The sequence below is a fragment of the Branchiostoma lanceolatum genome, chromosome 7, assembly GCF_035083965.1.
Source record: "Branchiostoma lanceolatum isolate klBraLanc5 chromosome 7, klBraLanc5.hap2, whole genome shotgun sequence".
NCBI classification, from domain to species: Eukaryota; Metazoa; Chordata; class Leptocardii; order Amphioxiformes; family Branchiostomatidae; genus Branchiostoma; species Branchiostoma lanceolatum.
Window position 1 is genome coordinate 1,272,822 of NC_089728.1, and position 25,645 is coordinate 1,298,466.

A 25,645-nucleotide genomic window follows, 5' to 3' on the forward strand; every position below is an offset into this window, starting at 1 on the left:
TCCTGCCTGTCTGGATGAAATATCTACTTCTCGGTTTATTATTGTTCATTTGCAATGAATACATAACTGTCCAATAAGCTACGGTTCAATGTTTTTGTTAAGTCTACAACTGCGACATCATTCAATCTCACAGGCAAGATTCCACAAAGTCAGTAACGCTTTTATAGATTAGTTTCCGAGATTTATCAGAAGTCCGAAACATGGTTGACCTTTCTCTGACAGTCTGACATCCCACCAACATTACCCTCAATGAAGTTTCTTTTCTTTGTTTTTGTTAACTCTAAAATTGCAAACATCACTCATTCTTAAGGGCTAACTCATGAAAACTCAGTAGCGGTTTAGCTGCTGAGATTTATCAGGCCTTTAGAACCTTAAGCGTGTGGCTGACACTTCCTGACAGGGATGCGTACCTCCCAAAATAAACCTTGTCCTGCCTCAACACTGAAGGTCAAGAGTGTGTTTGGATAGGTGTTCCGTGGGGAGGGGGGTTTCTCAAGGAGCCTGACCTCTGACCGGGGCAGGTAAATACGTCTGACAGGAGTTCGGATCAGAGAATGTCAGAAGAGCTTGAGTAGCCACTGTGGTTTAATAGCAAGCGAAAAGATGGGGGATGGTACCCAGGCTTGTTGGAAGCACGGCGGCAGGGAAGGAATCTTGCGCTGAAGTTTGTTACCTTTGCCCCTATCTTCCATCCCTCCAGCTTTATTTCTGTGGCCAAAATAGACCGTGGTCGTAAGTGCTAATGGTACTCTCCAAGCAGAGGATGGGTTCCGGCAGGTTTTTGACATGTTTTTAGGCGTTTTTGTCGGCCTTTCTACTTTTTCATTTTTTTTTTTGTCTCTTGGGTTTATAGAGAAAAAAAAAAAATGAAAAAGTAGAAAGGCCGTCAAAAACGCCTAAAAACACGTCAAAAACCTGCCGGAACCCATCCTCTGCTTGGAGAGTAGCTAATGGTTCAATGGGAAAACCTCACTTGTACATGTTTTACTGTATATCAATGGCCAGGTGGTCCTTATGTAGAGGTGGTCACTTTTACAAGTTTGACTGTATATCAATGATCAGGTGGTCCTTATGTAGAGGTGGTCACTAGTATAGGTTTGTCTGTATATCAGTGGCCAGGTGGTCCTTATGTAGAGGTGGTCACTTTTACAAGTTTGACTGTATATCAATGGCCAGGTGGTCCTTATGTAGAGATGGTCACTAGTACAGGTTTGACTGTATATCAATGGCCAGGTGGTCCTTATGTAGAGGTGGTCACTAGTACAGGTTTGACTGTATATCAATGGCCAGGCGGTCCTTATGTAGAGGTGGTCACTAGTACAGGTTTGACCGTATATCAATGGCCAGGTGGTCCTTATGTAGAGGTCACTTGTACAGGTTTGTCTGTATATCAATGGCCTGCAGGTAGTCCTTATGCCTGTCTGTATATCAATGGCCTGCAGGTAGTCCTTATGCCGAGGTGGTAACTGGTGCAGGTTTTGACTGATTGTTTGAAAATAAGAGTGACTCTCTTTTCAACTTTATTCCCAATTTCTTGATCCATAAATCCTACAATGTATGAAGACACAAGCCCCCTCCTCCAAAGGCGTCAGTTCTTTATTTCTGAGAACACTCAAGGTCAGCAGCCTGACAGCCTCAGCCTTGCCACATGGTGCTAAGACGTCTTCAGGTGATACTTGACTTCCCCACTAGTCCTTCCCTGCTGACAGGTGGTCTTAAATCTCAGCTCTGTCTTCCTGTCGCAGACTTGAGTTGCAGATAGATGCCTTCTCCCAAGCCTGGATGTGTTCCTGGTCGGGCCACACAAAGTTATGTCCTTGGTTCTTAGAAATTTTTTTGTTAAAATGGACTGGAGGATAACATGGAAACAGAGGACTGGTAGGAAAACTTTAATCTGACTATATTCACTCAGGGGGATGTGCCTATGGCTCAAATGCTGGCATCCTAACACCTCACAACTTGGAGACCTCGTTCAAGTCCTGTACTGGGGTCAGGACATCTCGGTTGGGGCTGCACTGTCTTTTGGAAGGGACGTGTCCCAATAGGTGGTGCCTTGATCATATCAAAAGAAAGGGCTATCAACCCCTCCCTGTAAAAATGTATCCTGCTTCTGAAACAGCAAGGGAACTTGCCGCCCTATGTGCCACTAAGCACTACAAGGGTCTGAACATATGAATATCCACTTCATGAAAATCATAGCCTGAGTACCAGCCTTTTTAGCTTCCGTACGCTACCCAAGCTTTGGCCGGCAGCAGAGCTTGGGTAGCGCAGCGGAGCTAGGGTAGCGGACGGAAGCTAAAAAGGCTGGCACTCAGGCTATGAAAATCATACCAAGGTACAGACTTATTTTTCAGACTCATTATCAGTATTTCTGGGAACCAACAAATTACATTGGTTTTGCCCTGAATGGATTTGATGGGTGTTAGAGAGAGCTCGAGAGCTCTACATATCTATACACTGTTGACATTTGGATAGGAAATTTTAGACATGCTTTTTGCTGAGCTTACTAAGTAGGTAAAGATGACTTTGGTTTCTAAAAATAAGCTCAAGCAGGGATGGATGAAGTTCAAGTGTTGGGACTACTATGTTATCACCTCTGGCAAGGGCTATCACTTCAGTGTTGGTTAGTTCATTGGTTTGTTTGTTGGTTAATTGGTTGCTTGGTTGTTTGTTTGGTTAACTGGTTGGTTGCTTGGTTAACTCAATAACTGGTTGGTTTGTTGGTTGGTTGGTTGGTTGTTTAACTGGTTGGTTAACTGGTTAACCTTTTGGTTGGTTAATTCACTGGTTTATTTGTTAGTTGAGTGGCTGGTTGATAAATCAATTGGTTAACTGTTTAACTGTTATGAATAGAATTTTGTGACACCTTACAGCTAGTGATGCGTTAGTGATTTGGTTGATCAAAAAAATATTTGGACCTCTTAAACTTTAAGTCTTCCTGTCCTTCTTGCAGAGCCTGGGTGCCAGCCCTCTTAGCTTAACTCTGATCTCTCCGTCACTTTGGTCGTCCATAGCCAAGCGACTGAGAGGGCGGAGTAAAGCTAAAAAGACGTGAACCCAGGCTACTCCTTGCAACGTCCCACCCCTTTCACAGGACAGTAGCGATCGGTTTGTTATTGTTAAGGCTGCTATATTGGGAAAAGTTTGACGTGGCCCATCAATGGTGAAATTGAAGGAGGGGGCGTGACAGAGGAAATAAGTACTGATTATGTGTGCTTCAGATGTCAGCAGGGACCCCATAATTTTCCAGGCTGATTTCTACGCTTACTCTGGTAATTACACTAATTAAATCATTAGATACCAATCAGGGGATCAGGGAGGTCGTTTATTAGATCGCAGAATTGTAGGTATCATCAAGTAATTATGTCTTCATAAGGTTACAAGTCTGAATTTGTATTCAATTAACATGATCAAAAAATTAGTCTAGGTACAGTGCTTCTTCAGTAGCAGCTCTCTTTTAAAGGTAAATGCTTGCTGAGTAGGCAGCTGAAGAAGGCTGGTAGCTGGGCTAACGAATGCTACCTTGAGACACTATAATTAGGTGGACAGTCAGCACTTGATGAGGACAATTATCCCCATCAAACCTTCACACATGGATTAATGGATTGGGGAGGCTTAGATGATATCTCAGGATCTAGACAGCTGCGTACATTATTAGATTATACACAATTTTCCTCATTATGAATGTCTGGTGCATTCTGTAAGGAGTCTCAGACTGAGACGGTGTCTGAATCTGGTCCTGATTTAATCAGTAACGAAACTACTGTAAGGTCATTTTAAGCTCACAATACGGATGCCGTGAAATGTTGTCTGTCCAAGCAAGCAAATTTCTGTCCCAGGATGGAGGGACGGGTCCTGGAGACAACCCTACTTCTAGCCTGGATGCCAGACCCCCAATCTCTAAAATATCTATGGTGTTTAGAGATTGGTGGTCTTGCATCCAGACAGCCCTGCTTTCCACAGTTTGATTGACTCGTGTTACGTTGACCATGAGTGCCCCATTCACCCGGCAGAGCTATGGGATGACCATATCCAGGCGAGCACCACTTACCTGGTTGTCACCTGTGCGGAACACAACACCTGATGAAAAGCAGATCACCTGCCTCGATTGTTTGCTTGTTTATGGCTCCTTTGTTGTGGTCTGACCCCCTCCGTACCCTAATGGGGAAACGTGGCTGAGTATTTGTTGACTGATGTATTTGTGTATTTATCCAACGAGGAAAACCACAAGGAGGTGGGAAGAAAGTGACAAGACTTATACAGCGGTGCATTCAGTCTCTAAGACGTTGATTATGGGTTATAACGACCTTTGTAGCCAAGGTCAGGAGCGACCCAGGTGGTCTCTGGTGTAGCTTTCGATGTTGGCACTTAACGAGGTAATAATGACCCGCTCCAAAGTAACGTTAGCTCAAAGCGGACAATTAACCACAAATCTACGGCGTGGGCTGTAGATATAAACAATAAAGCACTTCCGCTTTTCCTTTTTTCAGCTGTTTTTCAAATGTGGTTTAGACTTTATTTGGATTCATAATCAGGTATTAACAAACAGCTATTCTTCCTGTGGTCCTTGTAAGGACAGTAATACATATTAACTCTCATAGGAGACAGGAGGGGGCTATAAGATAACAATCATAGTAACCTAAGTTACATAACCAGAACTTAGAAATAAAGCAAATCCAAGCTCAATGTTGACTGTTGATGGATGGATTTACTGTTGTAATAGTGAGGTGCATATTTGGGGAACCAAACCTAAACATTGTTGTTTGTTTCCATTCTAAACATCAACGTTGTTGACCTTGGGCTGGGCCACACACAGGGTTCGACAGTTTGACGACCTTGTCCCATTTTTCAGAATAAAGATTTAGAATATGACTATTTTGTTATTTATTATTGTTCACACCCTTCAGTGGTGCATAGGGCAGCAAGTTTCCTCGCTGTTTGTGTAGCAGGGTATACCTTTACAAGGAGGGGTTGCTAGCCCTTCCCTTTTAACATGCTTGAGGCACCTCCTCGAACACAGGACCCCCATTTGCGTCTCTTCCGAAAGACAGGTGCAGCCCCAACCGAGATGTCCTGACCCAGGATTGAACCAGGGGTCCCCAGTTAGCAACTACATGTAATTGGAACCAGGAGCTCAACTGTGAGGCTGCTCCCATCCCTAGACTATTATGTTATAGGTCCTCGAGCACGTTAAAGAACCCGCCGCACTTACCGAAAGAGTAGGGGTCTTTCCAGGTGTGAGTGGAACAAACCTTACAGTCTGGGCCGGGGTGACATCTTGAAAAGGTGATAGTCACCTGTTATGTCAATCTTTCCACAAATGTGGATAAATAATAGGTGTAATCAATCATTTACTGCACAAACAACAAATCATCTGAAATTTGATAGCAAAATTATGGTGTAAGGATCATAACTCAATCAGATAAATCAATCATGCATTTGTTGAGCTTTGAAAAATGTGCCTGCCATTTTCTTCCTTCCATCATATGTCATGGCTTCATTAATCTTAACGATGATTATAGCAATAGTCATGATTGATGACTTAAGCCAGCGCTTAATCATGGTGGAATTTGATCTCAAACTCACAATGCAAAGATAGTAATTCAATCCAACAAACTGGGGTTTTCTCCAGGACCTGTCCCTTCCTTCCAGGACGTAAATGTGCTAATATTTGGACGGACAAAAATGTCATCCCATCCTTCAAGAAAATCTGAACTTCATAACAATTGATAAAACTCTATCCTCATAAGCTTAAAATGACCGATGTAACAACGAAAATCAACAGCATGGGCTCCCAAAAAATTAGTTGGATGAAATAGATTTGAAGTATGAGACACTATGGTTGATTTTTGGAAAAACTGCCGTCACTTCAGATTTTCTTTCCATTCTAAAACAGTTTTTCTTTTCTAGTATTTGTTCTTCTTTAAAAGTCTTATTTCTAAAGAAAGACATCATCTATTGGTACTGGAGAAATATATCTCATAACAGCATTTCAAGCTGACAGCTGGGAGATTCTCAAGGACATAACAAGGCGTTTGTGGGCACTTAGATCTACCTGATGACAGACCAGGGATAGATGGGGGCACAGGTGGTCAAGGAGTTTGAATCACCTGGTGTCCCTACATCTGAGGCTTAATATTGTGCCTTGAATTTGTTAATATTTCCATTAAATGATGAAAATGAAAAGTGAATCAAATACATGGGAATTGTTTATGGTTTGCTAAATCAAATGATTCCTTAATTATAAGGTTGACCTAAAGTAGTGTCACTGAATTATCAACAGTTTCAGATAAGCTTTTTAGAACTTTGTTTGACAGCTTTGATATTGTTCAAGTTTCCACTACAGCTATAGAAGTGGGGTTATAGAAGTGGGGTTATAGAATGATATTATAGAATGATGCAGAAAAAAACATTTCACTGTAGCTATACATGGATATGTATTTGATTTTTTTCTGATGAAACTGTGTATTAAACCACACATATACCTTCTTGAAAAATGGATATTATATTTTAGGCAGCCTTTTTGAACACATCAATCTTGTGTTGATACATGTAAGTCAGGTACTTGAAGGCAGTGTCATCCCTTCATACAGTACACACGTGCCTACATGAGACTGCCAGCGAGCCACCTCATAACTAGGTCGGCTTGAAATTCCTGCCCATAATTCGGGCCAATAGCAACAAATTGTAAAGATGATGGAACCTACAACTGATGTAAACACACCAGGGTTAGACAGAGTTTAGACTAGTCAAGCCAGTACTGTAAAATGCAGATATGTTTGCGTGGTTTTTATTTCGCGCTAAGGGGAAAATGGAGTGTTCGCAGTGATTTTAAGTTCACGGCAGCGCTATAGTCACACACTGCTACAGTATTGGACCAAAATGTTTGTGGTGGGTTTAAGTTTGCGGTGAAACGGTTACCGCTAGACCCGCGAACATAAAACCACCGCGAACATTTCTGCATTTACAGTACCATAAGACCACCTCCCCTTCATGTGGTGTTTACATGCAGACAGCATGATTACACAGGTCGTTACAGGTGGGGCAGACTGTGGTTACGCATCACTGGGCACAAGTCTACGGGTTACAGCCAATGCCTAATCTCCAAGCCGATCTCCACAAGGGCAAAATGGTATTATAATTAGTCAGCCAGGATCTTCAGCCAGCCCCCATAGGATCTGTGGCAAGATGGTAGCCTGATTAGTACCAGCCTTTTCAGCTTCCGTTTGGTACCCAATCTCCACTACCGGCCAAGCTTGGGTAGCGCAGCGTAGCTTGGGTAGCGGACGGAAGCTAAGCTGGCACTCAGGCTAGCAAGATGAGGCTGGCTGAAGATTCTGGCTGACTAATATCATCTTGCCTCCCTGAAGATCTGCCTGGAGATCAGCCAATGCCTACATTAGAGCAAATCCATAGTGAAAATCCAGCTTAAAAGTCTATTAAAGAATAGAACATTATAACCCTCTGCCTGTACATGTTGTATATTGGTCAGTGAGAACATGTATGACACTTCTTTTTGTTTGCCGAGTTTTACAGATTTTTATATGATTGAATGCACATTACGGTCAGCCTCTCTTTACACTAACCTTTCTGCTGTTTCCCGTCTGTCAACAAAACTTTCTTTCATACTTTCTTCAAAAGTTATGCTGGTGTGTTATGCTGAAGGGCGGTTATACTGGCTATACAGATACAGAAAAGCTTGTTTCAATAGTTTTTTCTGACTTGCCTTTTGAAAATGTTACTGTAATCGCCACATCCCTGCTTGTAAAATTCTGAATGATAAAAAAGTGACTTAAAAAATAAACAACATGCCACCGAGATATGATGAGGTTCGTGTTTATTTACGTGAAGGTTCGTGAAGCGGTTTGGAGAGCGACCGCCCGGCGTTTGTTTGGACAGTTAGTGTGTCCTTGTCTGGGGCGAGATAACTGAACATGTCCGACGCAGGAAGTGGACACAATAATATTGATACGTCAAAAACGTTAGAGTTACGTCTACTTCATACTCTTTGGTTGATATCTCACCACTGAGGAAAACATCGGGAAAGGCTGTCAAAGGTCACTGTGCTCTGGTTTGTGTTATCTCTGCTTTGGCAAGCCTTGGAAGACAGAATACGTCTAACATAGGAAGAGACAACAATGATATTGATGTGTCAAAAACTTCTACTTTGTACTCTTTAGTAGTTGGTATCTCTGACAGAAACCCATCGGAAAAGGCTGTCACTGTGCTCTGGTTAGTGTCTCTTTGGCAAACCTTGAAAGACGATGTCACCATTTTGCCAAGTTGCTGTCAGAGAATTTCTCCAAGTGAGAAGCAAAAACAACCACTCTCCTCAGCTGACAGTAAGTGTTATGTTATGTTGGAGGATATTTTATCTTTATCTTTTTTGGGTCGGTACCTTGGGAAAAATGATTGTGCTTTGCTAAAGTTGGATGGCGACTTGTGTAAGGGTTGAGAGAACTTGTGTTGATAAGAACTGGACATCTTAATCTCTGTTCAGATTCAAATAAAGACATTGGATATTGGAAATAAAGTACACTTTTCTGACACCAAGCCTTTAAAGCTTTGTCTATTTGAGGAAAACTGACAACTATTCATTCAAACAACCTAATTATAAAGTATACTTACAGCCATGCCTTTGTGCTTTAGAGAACGTCAATTACATGTAGCCTAAGATAATGAACCCATAAACAAGGCGGAGAGGTCTGAAAGAGCAAACGAGTTGCCTGTGATGCTGTTAAAGAGGTGATGATGAGGTGTTGATGTTAGGGAGTAATTTGATCGAGGCTGTAGGGTAGGAATGTCGTCCTGCATTCCGAGGTGACTGAAGGAGCTCCAAGACATGATACACTTCAAATGTCGAGGTTCAACTTCCACCGTGCAAGACCACACCGAAGTAACGTTAAAGGCAGTATCATTTTGAGACTCAAAATGTGATACAAGACTGTGAAATTCTATAGTTTTATCTCATTGAGCCAGAGGAATTATTTTGCTTTTTCTAAAAACAGATTTGGGCATTTGAGATATCTGTGCATCCTATCCAATTTCTAAGTAGTCCATCAGTAATTTGTGCCATTTTTACTTTTTCTGTGACTACTATTTCTTGGTACTTGTCACTGTACACTGAGTCTAGAAACCACCCAAAGACAAGAAAGTATGTCATCAAAGTATGCCTTGAGAACAAGGTTCTGTTTTGATCGATGTTCCCGGAAAACTTTTCCTGATAAGATACTGCTAATGCTTTGTACAATGCCCAGAAAACAAAAGGATCTCTGACTCCCAAGGCATTTCCACAGGAGCATAACGTAAACTTGTAAAGGATTAAATGCTTGAGGTGCCCAAAATCTGTCTCAATGTCAGAAAACCTGCTCCAATTTAGCAATCGTCCGTATCTGAACAGTTTTCTAGATGATTCATGGCAACTATTTATCATCGTCCAGTCTTCTACTCTGACTGTAAGTACATACAGATATTGCCAACGCTTTGCACACGCACAAAAGATTCCTCAAACATGTCTGAAACGTTTCATCTCAAGCATAACGTAAACCTGCACAGGATGTAATGTCCAACTTGTCAAAGTGACCACCCAGGGGACCTGAATAACATGGCCACAGGAGACAGGTGGTCACTTTAGACAGGTCTTTTAATCCTTGTGTCAATAGGAAAAATCACCTAAGGGACCCGGAAAAAAGTGGCCACAATGGCCAGGTTTGACTGTATATCAATCATGACCAGGTGGTCCTTATGTAGAGGTGGTCATTAGTACAGGTTTGACTGTATATCAATCATGGCCAGGTGGTCCTTATGTAGAGGTGGTCACTTGTACAGGTTTGACTGTATATCAATCACGACCAGGTGGTCCTTATGTAGAGGTGGTCACTTGTACAGGTTTGACTGTATATCAGTGGCCAGGTGGTCCTTATGTAGAGGTGGTCACTAGTACAGGTTTGACTGTATATCAATGGGCAGGTGGTCCTTTTGTAGAGGTGGTCACTAGTACACGTTTGACTGTATATCAATGATAAGGTGGTCCTTATGTAGAGGTGGTCACTAGTATAGGTTGACTGTATATCAATGGCCAGGTGGTCCTTTTGTAGAGGTGGTCACTAGTACACGTTTGACTGTATATCAATGATAAGGTGGTCCTTTTGTAGAGGTGGTCACTAGTATAGGTTGACTGTATATCAATGGCCAGTGTGCAAGTTTTATCAATGGCCTGGAGCTCCTTACACAGATAGAGGTACTCAATTATACAGCAGGTTTCACCTTACTTCATAGCGATGTTCTGTCTAGGCGCCAAAAAAAATCCATCCATATCAGTGAGCATCTCTGTAGTTGATTCATTACAGTTTTATCAATGGCCAGGACTTTCTTATGCAGAGGTATTCAATTATACAGGTTTAACTGTATATCAATGGCCAATTATACAGGTTTGACTGCACTTCATAGGGATGTGCCCTAGTTCTGTCTAGGTGCCAAAGAAATCCCTCCATATCTGTAAGCATCTCTCAGGATGATTCATTACTGGTATGATTTATGCTGGTCTCCTGGGCCCAGACTGTAAATATTTGTGACACGCTCCCGACAGCTCCGCACGGTCTCACTCAAAAGAACAGATAAACGTGATTACCCTGGCCTCCATGTCCGATATAATAACTTCCGGCAGACTCTCTCTAAACAACCTGTCATTGTCTTCCTCCTCTCAACTGAAGGTGGTCCTGCAGTTAGTCTAAAGGTCCTGGGTTCAAATCCCGAGCAGGCCCGATGTTGTTCTCTTGGGAAAGGCACTTGAAACCTATTTCTTCACTCTCAGGTGAAAATTATTACTGAGCTTTAGTTAGGGACGTCCTCTTGGATGGGACATGAAGCCGGAGGTCTCGTGTTTGAGGAGAGCCACACCTCGAGCACGTTAAAGAACACACCTACTTACCTAGTTTCTTTAGATAGAAAAAAAAGATCTTCAACCCTTATCGATAAGACTATGTAGGGGTCCTTCCCGGTGTGAGTGGATCAAATGTTGCAGTCCTGTATTACATAGCTTGTACCTTCTGTAAAAAAACTGGTGAGTTACGCCTAAAGGCACTTTAATGCTTAATGTGGAGTACAATACAGTCAAACCTGCCAAAGGTGACCACCCAGGGGCCGAGGAAAAAGGGTCGCCATGGCCAGGTGGTCGGCCTGGGTAGGTTTGACAGTATGTCTGAGGATTCCATCTAAGACTGTCTGACTCTTGGCGTGACTGCAAACACTTTGGGTCAGCAGTTTCCTTCTGTCATCTAACAGGTGTAACGGGAGCCTGTTGCATCTTAAGATCCAAGTCTTCAGACGTGTCGTCTCCCTTTCGTTTGCAGTCCAAGAAGTAGGGTGCGTTTACAACTGAGACACCTTAGATTGATTACTTGCATAACCAAGTAGTGTATGGACAGAACAACCCTTCAAGGCAGAACTGTTTTCCTTTTATATGTACTTGTGTTAAGACATTTATTTATCTATTTATCGGTTTGGCTGTTTCGCACACACTGCCAGGGCTGCCAAACTAGCCTGTTGCTATTACAAAGGACTCGCCCTATTGAAATGAAGACTGTTGAAATTGGTCCTAAATGTCTTCTACGATGAAGATTTTCATTGTTATATGACACTAAAAGGATCATCGTGTCAAAAAACTCTTTTACAGATTTTTTGTTACTGAAAGAAATGTTGCCTCAGACTATGCCATTGGTAAACCTATATGTCGCTGTAGCTCAACTGGTAGCAGCCTCAGAGTTTAGCTCCTGTTTCAAACTAGTTGGTAACCTGGAGACCACGGGTTCAAGTCCTGGGGTCAGGACATCTCGGTTGGCGCTGCACTGTTTTTCAGAAGGGACATAAAATGGGGATCCTGCATTCGAGGAGGTACCCTATCACATTAAAGGGGAAAGACAAGCAACCCCTCCCTTTAAAAACATACCCTACTACAGAAACAGCAAGGAAACTGCCCCTATGATGTGCCACTAGGCACTACAAGGGTCTGAACGAATGTAAACCTCCCCCTCTCCTCCCCTATCCAGGTCTCTCTGTTTTCTGTAACAGTTTGTATGTTGTGACACGGAAAACTTCCCGTGAATGGCTCCGTACATAACCCCGTTATGGGAGAGGCCACTGTGTCATACGGATAGTCTAACCATTGTCACCGCGCCGGTCGGGGGTGGCGAACACAAGTGGGAGACTTGTTTACGAAATGCCGGGTACACACGCGGAAAACAATGGGGGGACCTCTCCTCGGTAAACAGAGTCCTCGCCAGGCATCTTTCAGCTCGGATTAACTTCTATCAAGTCTGGCTTATTTCAGGATTGATAGGCCACACAAATTCGATCCCTTGGTCCTCAGACACTTTCAAATAAGACTTTAGCAAGTTGTTCCAACATTATATAGGTTTAACTGTATATCAATCGCCAATTATAAAATTCAATTCAATTTTTATATTATAAAATCAACTGGCAGAAGTACAGTGCAATACATATACACCTTAAATTCGTTAATTCATACATAAATTATTACAAACATTCTGTGCACAAAACTACTTTACACACATGATATATACATGATTAAGAATGTTACTTCTTGTAAAGGCGGATGGTCTGATGAATGAATGAGTGAATTTTATTTACCAAGTCTTTTTGTGGGGGCTGTTGGGATTGAGATTGCTATAGATATTTAAAAGAGGGCTAGCATGAACTGAATCTGTCTGTATAGAAATCCCTGAAACTGTGTGAAGAAGGTAACACTTTCCCCTAAGACTTTTCTTTTTGAACTCGATCTTCCAGAATTTGACTTCTTTGAATAAGGAAGAACCAGCAAGTTGAATTGGTGTAGCCTAAAGCGTGATGGATGGGCATAAATTCCCCGTCTATTGCCGCAGAATGAACCTGTAAGGAACGAGGGAAGGTGAGAAGGGATAAAGGAGATTAGGAATCAGATAAGGTGCAACCTGAGAGCAGCCCACTTACACAGGAGACGGGACAGGAGCTGGAACGCTGCTTGACAAAGGGGATGGAATACGGAGTGGGGAGTGCAGGAATACCACAGAAATCTGAGTCAGCAGCATGCAAGGGGTTGGCTGGGCAGCCAATTGACAGTAATTGAGCAGAAGCTGACAGTAAAAGAAGCATAAGTACTTAACAGTGATGCTTCAGTTTGACAATGAAAGATGATTTACTGAAAATTTACTGTTAGTAATCAACCAGTACTTAACAGTAAATTTTCAGTACTGATGGTTTGCCAAGGGCAGGACAGGACCTGGAACACTGCTTAACAAAGGGATTGGAATGCATAGTAAGGAGCACAGGGATACCACAGGAATCTGAGTCAGGTTCAAACGAGGGGTTGACTGGACGCAAATGGCGGCGTGTTTGCCACCCGGACTGCAGGTGAATGGAGGCGTCCAGGTTTGGTGTCTCTCCGACAGGAAAAAACAGGAAACTGAGCGGTCGACAGCTCCGGTGAAAGATATTTATCTTGTTATGTTGTAATGACGTTTCAGAAAAACATTCTGTCATGCTGACTGTGTACAGGTAACGGCTTGTGATGTTTGGGATACGGACACAGTCTCTGTCTTGTGTTTGACAGGCTAACTAGGCCTGCGAATGAAACCCTCTGGTGGCCAAACTTCCCTGGCAAATATTTCCCTATAGCTGGCGTTAGAGACTACCTTTAGACCATGTGTGGTCATTTTTGCATTTAGCCCTATAGGCATGAATATGCAATAAAGATTATTTATCATTCTATTTCATCGGTTTCTATTTAGCGTTTATATTGCACATATTGTAATGTGTGGGACACAGTATCACCATGCTGCCTGTAATACCAGTGTATTGTGATGTTGCAATTTCAATAAAGTAAACTGAAAAGTAAATTAAAGTAATGTCTTGCTTGGCCTTGTGCCCGAGTTTGATTGAAAAGTTTGATAGCTTGGCTCAGGTACATGTACTTGACACTGTGATTTGGTTTGCTGAGCACAAATATGCAACTTGTCCAGGTGATGCCAGCTACATGGCATAACAGCAACCTGAGCATTGGGACCACATCTGGGTGCTGAAGTGTTTTTTCATGCCAGAATGATGACGGTGAAATGAACACAGGTAAGCCACCTGGCTCAGGTGAGATGTGGCAGGAGATGACCTCACCTTACGATGACCTCACCTGGCCATGACCTCACCTGGTGAGGATGTGATGATGTGACGGTCAACTTACCTGTAGACTGTAGAGTACTTATAGTTGGTGTATACAGTCTGTGAAAAGGGTATACATGTAACACAAACTGGGGAATACCCGAGTCTTTGGAAGAAGTGTGTTGGGTTCTTTGAAACGGCCACACCCCTATGTTCTGACACACCTACATTCTGACAGCCCCACATTAGGTTTAGGGGATGTCTGACCATACTTTTGTATTGGTGTAATACCGTGCCTGGTTGTAACCCTTAAAGGCACCAAAGTGGCACCTTTTTGAAAATAGTAGACAGAAAAAAACTCCTGTTTGAAAGAAAAAGCTGAAAAGTCCTCCAAAGCCCTATCCATGCAGAAGCTACAATACGGTAGCCGTCAGTCCCGTGGACTGGTGTAAATAGGAAGCTGATTAAGATGTCAAGGTCCGGGTGAGGATCCTGCCAGCCTCCGCTGAAACTGGATCTCTGCAGGATAGACTAAACCTGGCAGACAGTGGGGACAAGTCTCGCTAATGTTGCTCATGATGTATTACGGCTCACCAAGAGGGCAAGACACTGTGGTGACACAAATGTCTGATGATTTATAACCACAATTAAAGCAATTTATGTTTGGTGGATGCCACAGTTTGGACAGTGTGGCTATGAATTAAGCTTATGTCCTTAATTCAACTGGTACCCATGTGGCACGAAACTTAAAGGGCAAGGCTTCGTGCTGATCTATAAGAAAAACAACTGTCCAATGATTTGTAATGACCATTATACCAATCTATGTCACTGTGTACTGCAATCTATGTGCAATATGGTGGATGCCAACATTTTAGAGAGCATGGGAATTAATTTAGTGTATGTCCTTAATTCAACTTGTATTTCAGCCCATGTCCTTAACTCAACTGGTATTTATGGGGCTTAAAGTATAACTAAAAACAATAGGCTAGAAGGGCAAGGCCATGTGGTGATCTATCCACTGTCCAGTGATTTATAATGACCATTAAAGAAATCTATATCACCACATATACTAGAAGCTATGTGTAAAATGGTGGATGCCAATGTTTTGGACAGCATGGGAATTAATTTAGTGTATGTCCTTAATTCAACTTGTATTTCAGCCCATGTCATTAACTCAACCGGTATCCTTGGGGCTTAAAGTATAAATGCAAAAACAAACTTTGAAGGGCAAGGCCATGTGGTGATCTATAACTAGTACACAAATGTCCAATGATTTGTAATGACCATTATACCAATCTATGTCACTGTGTACTGCAATCTATGTTCAATATGGTGGATGCCAACATTTTAGACAGCATGGGAATTAATTTAGTGTATGTCCTTAATTCAACTTGTATTTCAGCTCATGTCCTTATTTCAACTGGTATCCACGGGGCTTAAAGTATAACTACAAACACTAGGCTAGAAGGGCAAGACTGTGGGGTGATCTATGAGAAGTATGCAAATGTCCAATGATTTGTAATGACCATTATACCAATCTATGTCACTGTGTACTGCAAGCTATGTGCAATATAGTGGATGCCAGTATTGTGGACAACATGGGAATCAACTGGTATTCTAGCTTATGTCCTTAACTCAACTGGTATCTATGTGGCTTAAAGTATAAATCCAAACACAAAGTTTGAAGGGCAAGACCATGAGTAAGGAACACATTCAAATGTCCAATGATTTATAACGACAGTTAAAGAAATCTATGTCACCCTGTACTGCAAGCTATGTGTAATATGATGGATGCCAACAGTTTGGAGAGTGTGGCCATTAATTTAGCATATGAGCCATAACTGCCCACACAAAGGGCAAGACATTTGTAGATATTTAGCAACTCAAATATATGATGATTTGCAATGATGATTAAAGCAATCTTTCTCAATCCACACTGCTAGCCGCCCACGTCAAAGAAGATGCCAACAGGTAATATTCTTGAGCGAAGAGCAGCGACAAGTCTAGCTAATGTTACTCCTGATTTATAACCACTCTCACAGAGGGAGAGACACTGGGCTGAACTATAACGAACTAATGCTGATGATTGATAACAATGATTAAAGGCAATCCTTGTCAACTCGTGCTTCTGTCTGCACGTGCCAATGAGGAGGATATCAGCATTTCAGGCAAAACTCTTGAGAACAAACTAAAGAGCAAGAACAGTGAAACAGTGTGGTATCTTACTACATGTACATCTACAATGATTATAATGTATACTACTAACATGTATAGGTTCATCTTCTCTCTTCAGCCATAAATGTGCCCCTGATCTCGTACTGCCAAATGATTTATAATGACAATTAGATCAATTTTCCTCAACCTGTGCACTGACTGGTTAGAATATACACACAAGGCATCCAATGCCAACATCTTAGACAGTCGGACAGTTAATCCAGCTTCTGTTACAGACTTGTCTGGACACAAGCGTCCAGGACTATCCTTGACAGCCACACCAGGGTGCTATTATGTCTGCTACATGTTCTGGTAGGTCTCACCCCAGGAAACTGGCCCTGAATGGTCTGTCTTGTGTTACCAGGTCCCTCTCAGTGTATGGAGTAATAGTATACACTTGCTTGTGGACTTGACATTAGCTTGAACCTAACTATGTGGCTTATGGGATGAACAATGACATAACTGAAGTCCACGTGGCCACTCTTGGGGTGTTTTGAGTAACAGAGAATAACAGGGAGACAAAATTTCTTATTCAAGTTCAAGTTGTGTGTAAGCCGATCTTGAAGTAGTGGCTGGAGAGTATCAACGTTTGCCACCTCAGCAGTCTCTTGTCACGCCCTTTCACTTCAGCTACAACAGACAAGACACATTCCTCAGATGTAAAATGAAGAGAATTTGAAGGAGAAATGCAGTCACAACAACACGGACCTCTTTTGTTATAATGGAGTGGGCCTTTCAACAAGGTATCGATAGGTTTCTCCACCTGTTTATATTTTTAATGGTCAGTAATACTTTATTGCAGCTCTGTGAATTCTGTTTTACAACATCCAGGCTTCTCTCACACCCACTCAGCCCAACGTCTGCTTGGAGACTAGTAAAGAACAAGACCGTTATTTTTACAACGGACATTTCAACAATGTGTTAATAGATTTCTCCACCTGTTTATTCTCTAACGGTCATCAAGACTTTATTACTCCACTGTTAATTCCGTTTTCCAGCATCCAGACTTCTCTGACACCCATTCACCCCAACATCTGCTTGGAGACTAGTAAAGAACAAAACCTTTTTACAACGGACCTTTTAACGATGTGTTAATAGATAGATTTCTCCACCTGTTTAATTTTTAATGGTCAGTAATACTTTATTACAGCTCTGTGAATTCTGTTTTACAACATCCAGGCTTCTCTCACACCCACTCACCCCAACATCTGCTTGGAGACTAGTAAAGAACAAAACCTTTTTACAACGGACCTTTTAACGATGTGTTAATAGATTTCCCCACCTGTTTATTCTCTAATGGTCAGCAAGACTTTATTACAGCACTGTTAATTCCGTTTTCCAGCATCCAGACTTCTCTGACACCCATTCACCCCAACGTCTGCTTGGAGACTAGTAAAGAACAAAAACCTTTTTACCAAGGCAAAAAACTTTTCACCTTTCAACAAGGTGTTAATAGGTTGCCCACCTGTTTAATTGGAAGCTAGAGAAATACTTTATTACCGCATTGTGCGGCTGTTTGGCTGCTGAGTGCGACGTGTTGTGGAAACAGGGGTGTGTACAACTGTGTAATTGGTGTTTACGCGAGCGGTAACAGAATGCCCCCGTAAGTTTTACGGTAAACCGGCTGATGGCGGGAGGCGACGACAGGCGTGAGAATCTGATATGTGGCGACTGGGAAACTGTCAAGATCAAACACTGGTTTATAAACTGTTCATGTTGATCTTTGTCGCGTCGGTCTTCAACACTAATCTTCAAGCAGATGTTGAAAGGCTAAATTGTAACGTTTCTCAAGCTCCCGAGCACCTGTAGAAACTCTTCAAACAGAAGTTAGACTCCCGCTTGTTTTTGACGTCTTTTTATGTGTTCCAAGTTGTTGGACTTTCTATTTTGTCACGTTTTCTTTTATCCGACAGGCTATCGAGCAGAAATAAAGGCTTTGACTCGAATTGACTTGACTTGACAGCAAAGAATAGAAGAATAGAAAGCCTGACGAAAACACCTAAAAAGATGTCAAAATCAAGATGGAGTTGAACCTCTGCTTGGAGAGTACAAAACCACCCGGCTTGCCCCTAGCCTCCGCCAGGCCTTCCTACGGGGGTATGGATCCTAGAATTCGGCAAGAAAAGGAATAATTTGCCAGGAGAGTCAGTCCACGGTAAAGTTAACATTTCCCACTCGGAAATGAAAATGCGCCTCCAAATGAAACCCTATGGTGGCCAACTTGAAATTCCCCTCAAATATCCTCCCTATAGCCGGCGTAGTTAGTCTGGTAGAGACTACTTTGTCCCTAGCCTCTACCAGGCTCCACAGGGCGCTGGAAAAATAGTAGAAATTGGCTAACATGCCGCAAACTATACTCCTCCTGCCACCTCTGGCATAATATCCGTCTATTTGGCCAATTTCTACTATTTTTCCAGCGACCTGTGGAGCCTGGTAGAGGCTACCTTGTCCCCGCCGTGACCCGAAAACGCACCGTAAACTCAGCCTCTCGGTTTTACAGCCGGGTGTTTATATGTGAGCTGCTCTTACCTGGGCCGGGTGGGTGGGATGTGCGGAACTAGGGCAAACTTTACCGGCTTTAAAAACGTCTCCAAGGGGAGCTAATAGTTAAAACAAGCACCGATAAGGTCCACTGTTAACATGTCCTCATTTGTGACCTGTAAACGGAGTCTTCGTTATACCACCATTTCACTACTCTCCAAGCAGAGGTAAGGTCCGGGGTATTTTCGACGTATTTTCACGGTATCCCCTTACGTGAGGGGAGGAAGACCCAACAAAAACCGCACAAGTGGAAAGACGTGTAACATACCGCGAAAATACGTCAAAAATACCCCAGACCTTACCTCTGCTTGGAGAGTACCATTTCACTAGGGTGGCGACCTCTCTGGCAGGTCGCAGACTGCGACCTAAAATTTGATAGATCGATCAACGAATTCCATAGATGAAAAAAAACGACTTCAAAAAATGTTTTATTGTGTTGTGTTTTCAGTCATACTTTTATATTTTGCAGGATATTCTAATTATGAAGTCAAGGGTCGCACAAATCCAATTTAGGTCGCAGCGAGGTCGCCGTCTAGCGGAATGGGATCATTTAATACTGGTTCAGCCACGTGCGCTGGAGACGGCAACAGGTCGTTTTCGAAACCGGACTTTAATAACACAAATAATCAGGACTTTATGGATCGGGTCGGGGTAAATTGGAGCGATGCGAGTTGTGGAAACACCGTGAGAAGCACCGTAAACATGTCGGTAGGGTTGTGGCATCATCACCAAAGACCCGCCTTATAAACGAATACATGTTATCCTCTTATCTTTTAAGCAGACTACTAGTATAATGTGGGCGTGTTGAACCTGAAATGTACGTAGATTGCCTCATGATTTTAACGAAGCTCCACCGGACACCAAACTCGAAACCCGACTTTTGCGGCAGCTTCTGAAAGACCCACAAAGCGATCTTCAAACAAATGTTTAGAGAGTAACGTGACGTTTCATCCAACCACAAGAACAATCCAACGATCCCTGCCCCTTTGTGTGACTGTTTGCCAACCCTTGACAGGAGTGCATACCGTTTACTGTCCCGTACTCTGCTGTTTCAGGCCAATCCGTTTTTATCACTACTTGGTGCCCGGGACGTGGTCGTATCTCTCTTTACCTGTCTCTGCGGGCGAATAAATGAAGCAGACCTGAAAAGACAAATCGGGTAATTATCGGCAAATCAGACGACCAGACATCCAAATGACTTCCCAAATCGCACTTTGAAAGGCGGACGATACGGACGACAAATTGCGTGCGATAAGAGACCCATATTAAGACGTGTTATCGGCGGCTTCCCTTGGCTTTGTGTTCAACACACACAGCAACAGGTGACGTGACCTACAATTGCAGTCTCCAAGCAGACGTGGTAATCGGGCTTGTTTTTTCACATCCGGGTTTTGTGCCTCTCTTCGGAGGTTCTCGAAAGCGACCAGGAAAAAAAGTACAGAAAGTGTAGCAAACAAAGCAAAATACGCACAAAAGAAGACCGGCCGCTTCGTATCAGATAACGTTTTCCTGGCATGTATCCGTTATTGCTGACAACTAGGATCTCTCCAGCAAAAGAACCTGTTGAAAGTCGCGAATCAGCGCTTCCCGCGCCGCTAAAATAAACACCAGCGCCGGCCAGAAAGCCTGCAAAGGAGAGTAGTTACCACCCAAGGCACCCAAGAAAATTTGTCTCTCCAATGTCTACTTGGAGATTAAGGAATGGCCTGTGGTGAGTATAGTTTTTGTGTCGTCATCATGACACTGTCGTGGCCGATTTGAGACAATCACGTCACCGGTGCGAACGCTGTTTGTCCAAGCTTGCGTCCAACAACAGCGGTGAATCCCGCGAGAGGTTTTAACGGCAGATTAAATAAATTAAGCACGCCCAGAGTAAATAACTTATAAACAAGAGGCCCAAACTTACACCACTTGTTCCCTGCCCCAAGACCCATCCACTATAAAAAAATCATGAACCTGGCGCTTCCAGAAAATTTCACCCCAAACTTTGAAGCTCTGCTGCAATACTTTAGATACCCGCTAGAAGGCCCATTATCGAACTTGACCTTCCTTTCTGTAAACCTTACCCACCCACTAAGTGTCATGCAGAACCATCGACAGCTTCTCGAGTTATGTTGGCGACATACAAATACACATACACACAAAGCCCGCTGCAGTACCGACGGAAAATGCCAGGGGAACCATTTTTGAACTCGACCTCCATTTCTACAACATCTACACACCTGCAAAAAATCATGAAGATCCATCAACGTTTCCGTCACTTTTTTTTGCCTACATACAAACACAAAAAATTAAAAGTTCGCTGCAGTACTGTTGAAAAACGCAAGGTAAACCATTTTCGAACTTGACCTTCCTTTGCACAACCACTACACACCTACCAAAAATCATAAAGATTCATTGAAGTTTTCTTGAGTTATGCTCCTGACATACATACAGACCCACCCAACAGATTTTTCAACCGAAAACATAATCTTCCCCGAGTACTAATACTCGGCGAAGATAATTAACTGCTGAGTTGAGGACTCGAACACGTCTTGGAAAGGCCGTTCAACTTTTGTCGCCACGTATGGAACAAGTCCCATTCGGGACTATTGGGCCCGAATAACTAAAAGTTCGATCTACACTTTGCAGAACTCGCTTTGTAGAATTTACTTTCTATGTATTAATTTGAAACAAGCATTTCACTTGTTACTCCTTATCGTTTGAAGATCTATTTTCGTTCCTAAATCTGCAGCTGATTATCATGTTTACAGAAATAACCAATTACCCGCAAAATGCGAAAGGCCGAGCACCCCGGGTGCGGTCCCCGTTCCCCGCCCTTCACCACGGGGTGACCCAGCGGTGTCTCTCCTGTCTCACAACTCCTTAGAATCACCTGCAAGACCTTGGCTATAAAGTAAGACGTAGTTAACGACCATCAGGGCCGACCTGCCTCCCCCTCAGTTTCCTTCCGCTGGCGGAGGCAAGTTTCAGCCGAGCCCTTGACATTTTCGGGCTGAACTTCAAGTAGATGTGTGTATGGTTTCGTCTTGTTTTTGTGCGTCTTTTTGCAGCATTTCTTTCGCCTCTAGCTCTGTAGTGGTGGTAGCGTGGTGATCTCGAGCTCCAAGCAGATTTGCCGGTGGCAATGACAGTATCCAAAGGAAAAAGCAGTATCTATTTGGCCACCAGATACTCCTTTTGGCTTTTGCCCTTTGGATACTGTCATTATCACCGGTAGATATGTTTAGAGATTGTAGTAGTGGGGGTTCTTCTCTGTTTGCACGTGAAGGCAGAGCCTGGAAGGAACTAAACAGGATGACACTCAGGCTACTTCGGTAACGCCGCAAGAGAAACGTTCAAAACGTTGCAGAAAGACGCACAAAACAAGATGGAGCCAAACATCTGCTTGGAGATTAAATGCGGTCTCGTGTGAATGATGTATGTCCCTGTCACTGGATTCCTCTGGGGGCTAGTAAATAGTTATAGTAGAAATCGGTTAAATTAGGTGAATGATTTACCAGGGGAGCTAGCCGGTCGGAGAAGGACAATTTTGGGATATTATTTACCCAATTTCTGTAATATCCAAGTCCTCAAGGGAGTCTCGGACGGAGAATAGTTTTGTACGTCGACGCCAATGGGGGTAGCGATTTACCAGGCGCCAGACGTGGCTGGAAAGAGTAGAAATTGGCCAAATAGACAGATAAGATGCCAGAGGAGTTAGTTCCGATGGCCGCATCCTGGTAGAGGCTACGCGACGCCGATGTAGGTAGCGATTCCCAGTCCAGGATTGGCAGGAAATGCCTTTGGACGCGCGACGGTGAAGGATAGTTGGATAAATTGAACGTTAAACAGGCGGGGTGGCACGCGCTACGGCAGCTTTAGACAAAACAGGAGTCCAGTCCCTGTGTCCGAAAAATAACCAAGATGAGATCATTCTGTGCTAGAGTAGATCTAGCAGTAAACCCCGAAAAAGCGAGTGCCCGAAAAAAAGGCAAAGGTCGTGATTTTATTCCCTAGCAGAATCATGGACGACAGGCTGCACGATCAGTTTTTTTTTATTATTCTTGAATCTTCGAGGTCTTTTTAAAGAGGGGAAGAAGGAGAGACTTCCGATGAACCTTGGGTCAGAAACCTTGAGATGTGATTCTATACCCGCGGCCAGTTTCTTATAAAACTGGTCCCTTGTTCTGGTGAAGTGAAAAGCGGGGTAAGCTTCATTGCCACTAGCGAATGGATGAAATAAAATAATTAAATACCACTGGCGAAAACTCGATTCACAAAGTACCGATAAGGGAAACTTCAAATTTTATTTTCATGTTTTAATGTATCTAGTTTTATTATCCTACTTTATATATAGGAAGTACAAATTAGCGTATTTGCTGCATATTACTGTATTTGATACTAGAATCTATAGCGTAGTACAAGCTCAACGCCCGGCAATGTCGTCATTCACAAACATTCATTCTTCAAAATATAACTCCTTGATAAAGACCTTGTCAGAGCGATTGAAGAACGGATTAAACAAAAGTCGGAGGATTACGTCAACAAAGCTGACGTCACGAGCTTGCCATGATAGGATTTGTACCCTGATCTGCTACATCTATTTTCCTTTCAGTAGCTAATGAAAATCGGGAAAACAGTTGTTCCCAATTCTCAGCCAATTGTCTGTGTAACAATAACAAAAACAAAAACTCGCCCTTCTTTCCATGATAATTCGCCTCGCGCCCAGCTATTAGTCTTTTGTTTCTCTGTGTAAATTTTGGCGACAGGCAAGAACGGGGCTAGATTAGAATAATCGTGGTAGATTGCTCCTAATTGGGACTAAGAAAACACGGTTGAATCGGTGTCTTTGATCGGCGAGGCGGGGTCTTTACATGTGAATGATCGCTGTTGGTATTGCTAATCCGACTTGCAGTACCTCAGCTCGCCGCTTGGAGTCAATTAGGAGCCACCGTCCCTGGCTTGGCTTGGAGCTTGTGTGTAGGCGTTTGGACGCTTACCACTTTTCAATCGGTGGATGATTATATAAGAAACTCTACCTTTCGGAGCAGTTTCTGAGTAGCTAGCAAGTTGTAGATTGTGGCAATGCTCAATTAACTTTTCAAATGAATGTTAAAACCATAACGTTAAATCTGTTATTTGTGCGTAAGAACTTGAAGAAGGTTGAAATTTTGGCCCAACCACATATCATATAAAGAAAGTAAACTCTCACTGTTGAAGCTGATATGTATAAAACAAAGGAAACGTGTTCTGTTGCAAATACAGACATGTGTTTGGTCCAGAATTATCTCCCAATACCCAAGAAAAACTTGTAGACAACTTGTCGGTGGGACCCCATGGGGAAAGCAGACAGGCAGAAAATCGCATTTTCCGCCGGCTACCGGCACCCACTGTGCAGCGATCGCAGATAAGATTACAAGATTCCGCGAGCATTTTCACCGATTTGCTACGCCAAATGAGTTGGGTTTTTTCCCCATCTGCAACCCGGATGTAAAAAGTGTGTGTAAAGAAGCACGTTTTGTCTTTTAATCTCCGGAGAGAGTCTATTGTTTTTGCGGATTGTTTTGGCGTGACGTGTCGCAACTTGTTCCAGCGTTTGAATCGAGCCAAGCTCAAGAAGCATCGAAGATCGGTAGAGAGTCTGGGAGGCAAGAAACCTCGAGAAAGGGTGTTTTTCAGTGACTGTGTAGCGTTGGAAGGTTGTTCCAAGGCTCCCTTGTCTAGTTCTGAAGGCGACCTCGTGTTGTATGTTCAAACTCGCGCGCGTATTCAAATCGCCGGTGAGTTCTGTTCGCGCCGTGATTGGCTGCGTGTACACGGGGGGGAGGCACCCGGCACACTCGCAGTTCCACCGGCGGACCGACCGCAAACATCGCTGATCGCCGTTCACTCGCTGTTTAGGGATTGAGTCTTGCGGTTTGGCAGGCGACCAAGGCAGCGAGCGACCAGCTGGCCGGAGTACTTACTTATAACCGGAGTTTTGGCACCCGTACGGACACCGGAGCGAGCGGGCGACGCCGGCCGGCAAGCATGGACCCACGTGCCGCGGGATCAGGGCGACAGGCTCGGTGACACGGGAAATACGAGCACGGGAAAAAACAACACAACATAACCTCGCGGACGGAGAAAAGGCCGTGTTGTTGTAAATTTACATGTGGCGAGCGTGTCGGATAGCCCAGCGGCTCGGGACACAGCGCACCTACCCCCGAAGGATTTTCTGAAGCTCGCCGGTGGGACGTACCTACACCATGGTGGCAGTATTGCTGTATTCCGTCCTGGGGATCCTGGCCGGAGTCGCCGCTGTGCAGGACCCGTCCCAGGCACGTTACCTAGTTCCCTACCGGGGTGGCATACCGCACCGGCTTACCACGCAGCTCCGGGGCGCTGCGAGCACGGGGCAGGGTAGCCGGATAGTCTGAGGGGCAGGGAAGGGTCGCGGGGCCGGGCTGGTTCCCACGGGCAGCCCGGGGCTTTCCCACACACTCCGCCGTCCGGGGGACAAATTTGCGCCTCGGCGCTAAGCAGGAGGACCCGACGTGTGGGAGGAACAGGGCCGAGATCGGCTCGTGCCGGGATCTGATCTATAATTAAAAGTTTACTACTGCCGGTCTAGATCTACCACCTCTCCTTTATCTTGTTTGTTTACTTTCCTCTCTCTTCTTTTGCCGCATTTTCCAGGGAAAGGACAGGTTGGAAGACGCCTACGATGGGACGACCTTAGCTAGGCACCCGCAGGAGTTTATGCACCCCGAAGGTAAGG

General features: G+C 43.6%; 1 protein-coding gene across 4 annotated transcripts in view; it reads left to right on the forward strand.

Annotated features, from left to right (window-relative positions):
• Positions 1-25,645, forward strand: part of LOC136438501 (A disintegrin and metalloproteinase with thrombospondin motifs 16-like) — a 191,343-nt gene that overhangs the window by 62,267 nt on the left and 103,431 nt on the right. For 2 of the 4 annotated variants that reach the window (XM_066433308.1, XM_066433309.1), the window contains exons 1-2: positions 24,554-25,205; positions 25,564-25,639. In XM_066433308.1, coding sequence (XP_066289405.1) covers positions 25,134-25,205; positions 25,564-25,639 — 148 coding nt within the window. In that variant the 5' untranslated portion in view covers positions 24,554-25,133. Of the gene's footprint in view, positions 1-24,553; positions 25,206-25,563; positions 25,640-25,645 lie in introns of those variants that run through there. The other 2 variants (XM_066433311.1, XM_066433310.1) reach the window with 1 other exon arrangement.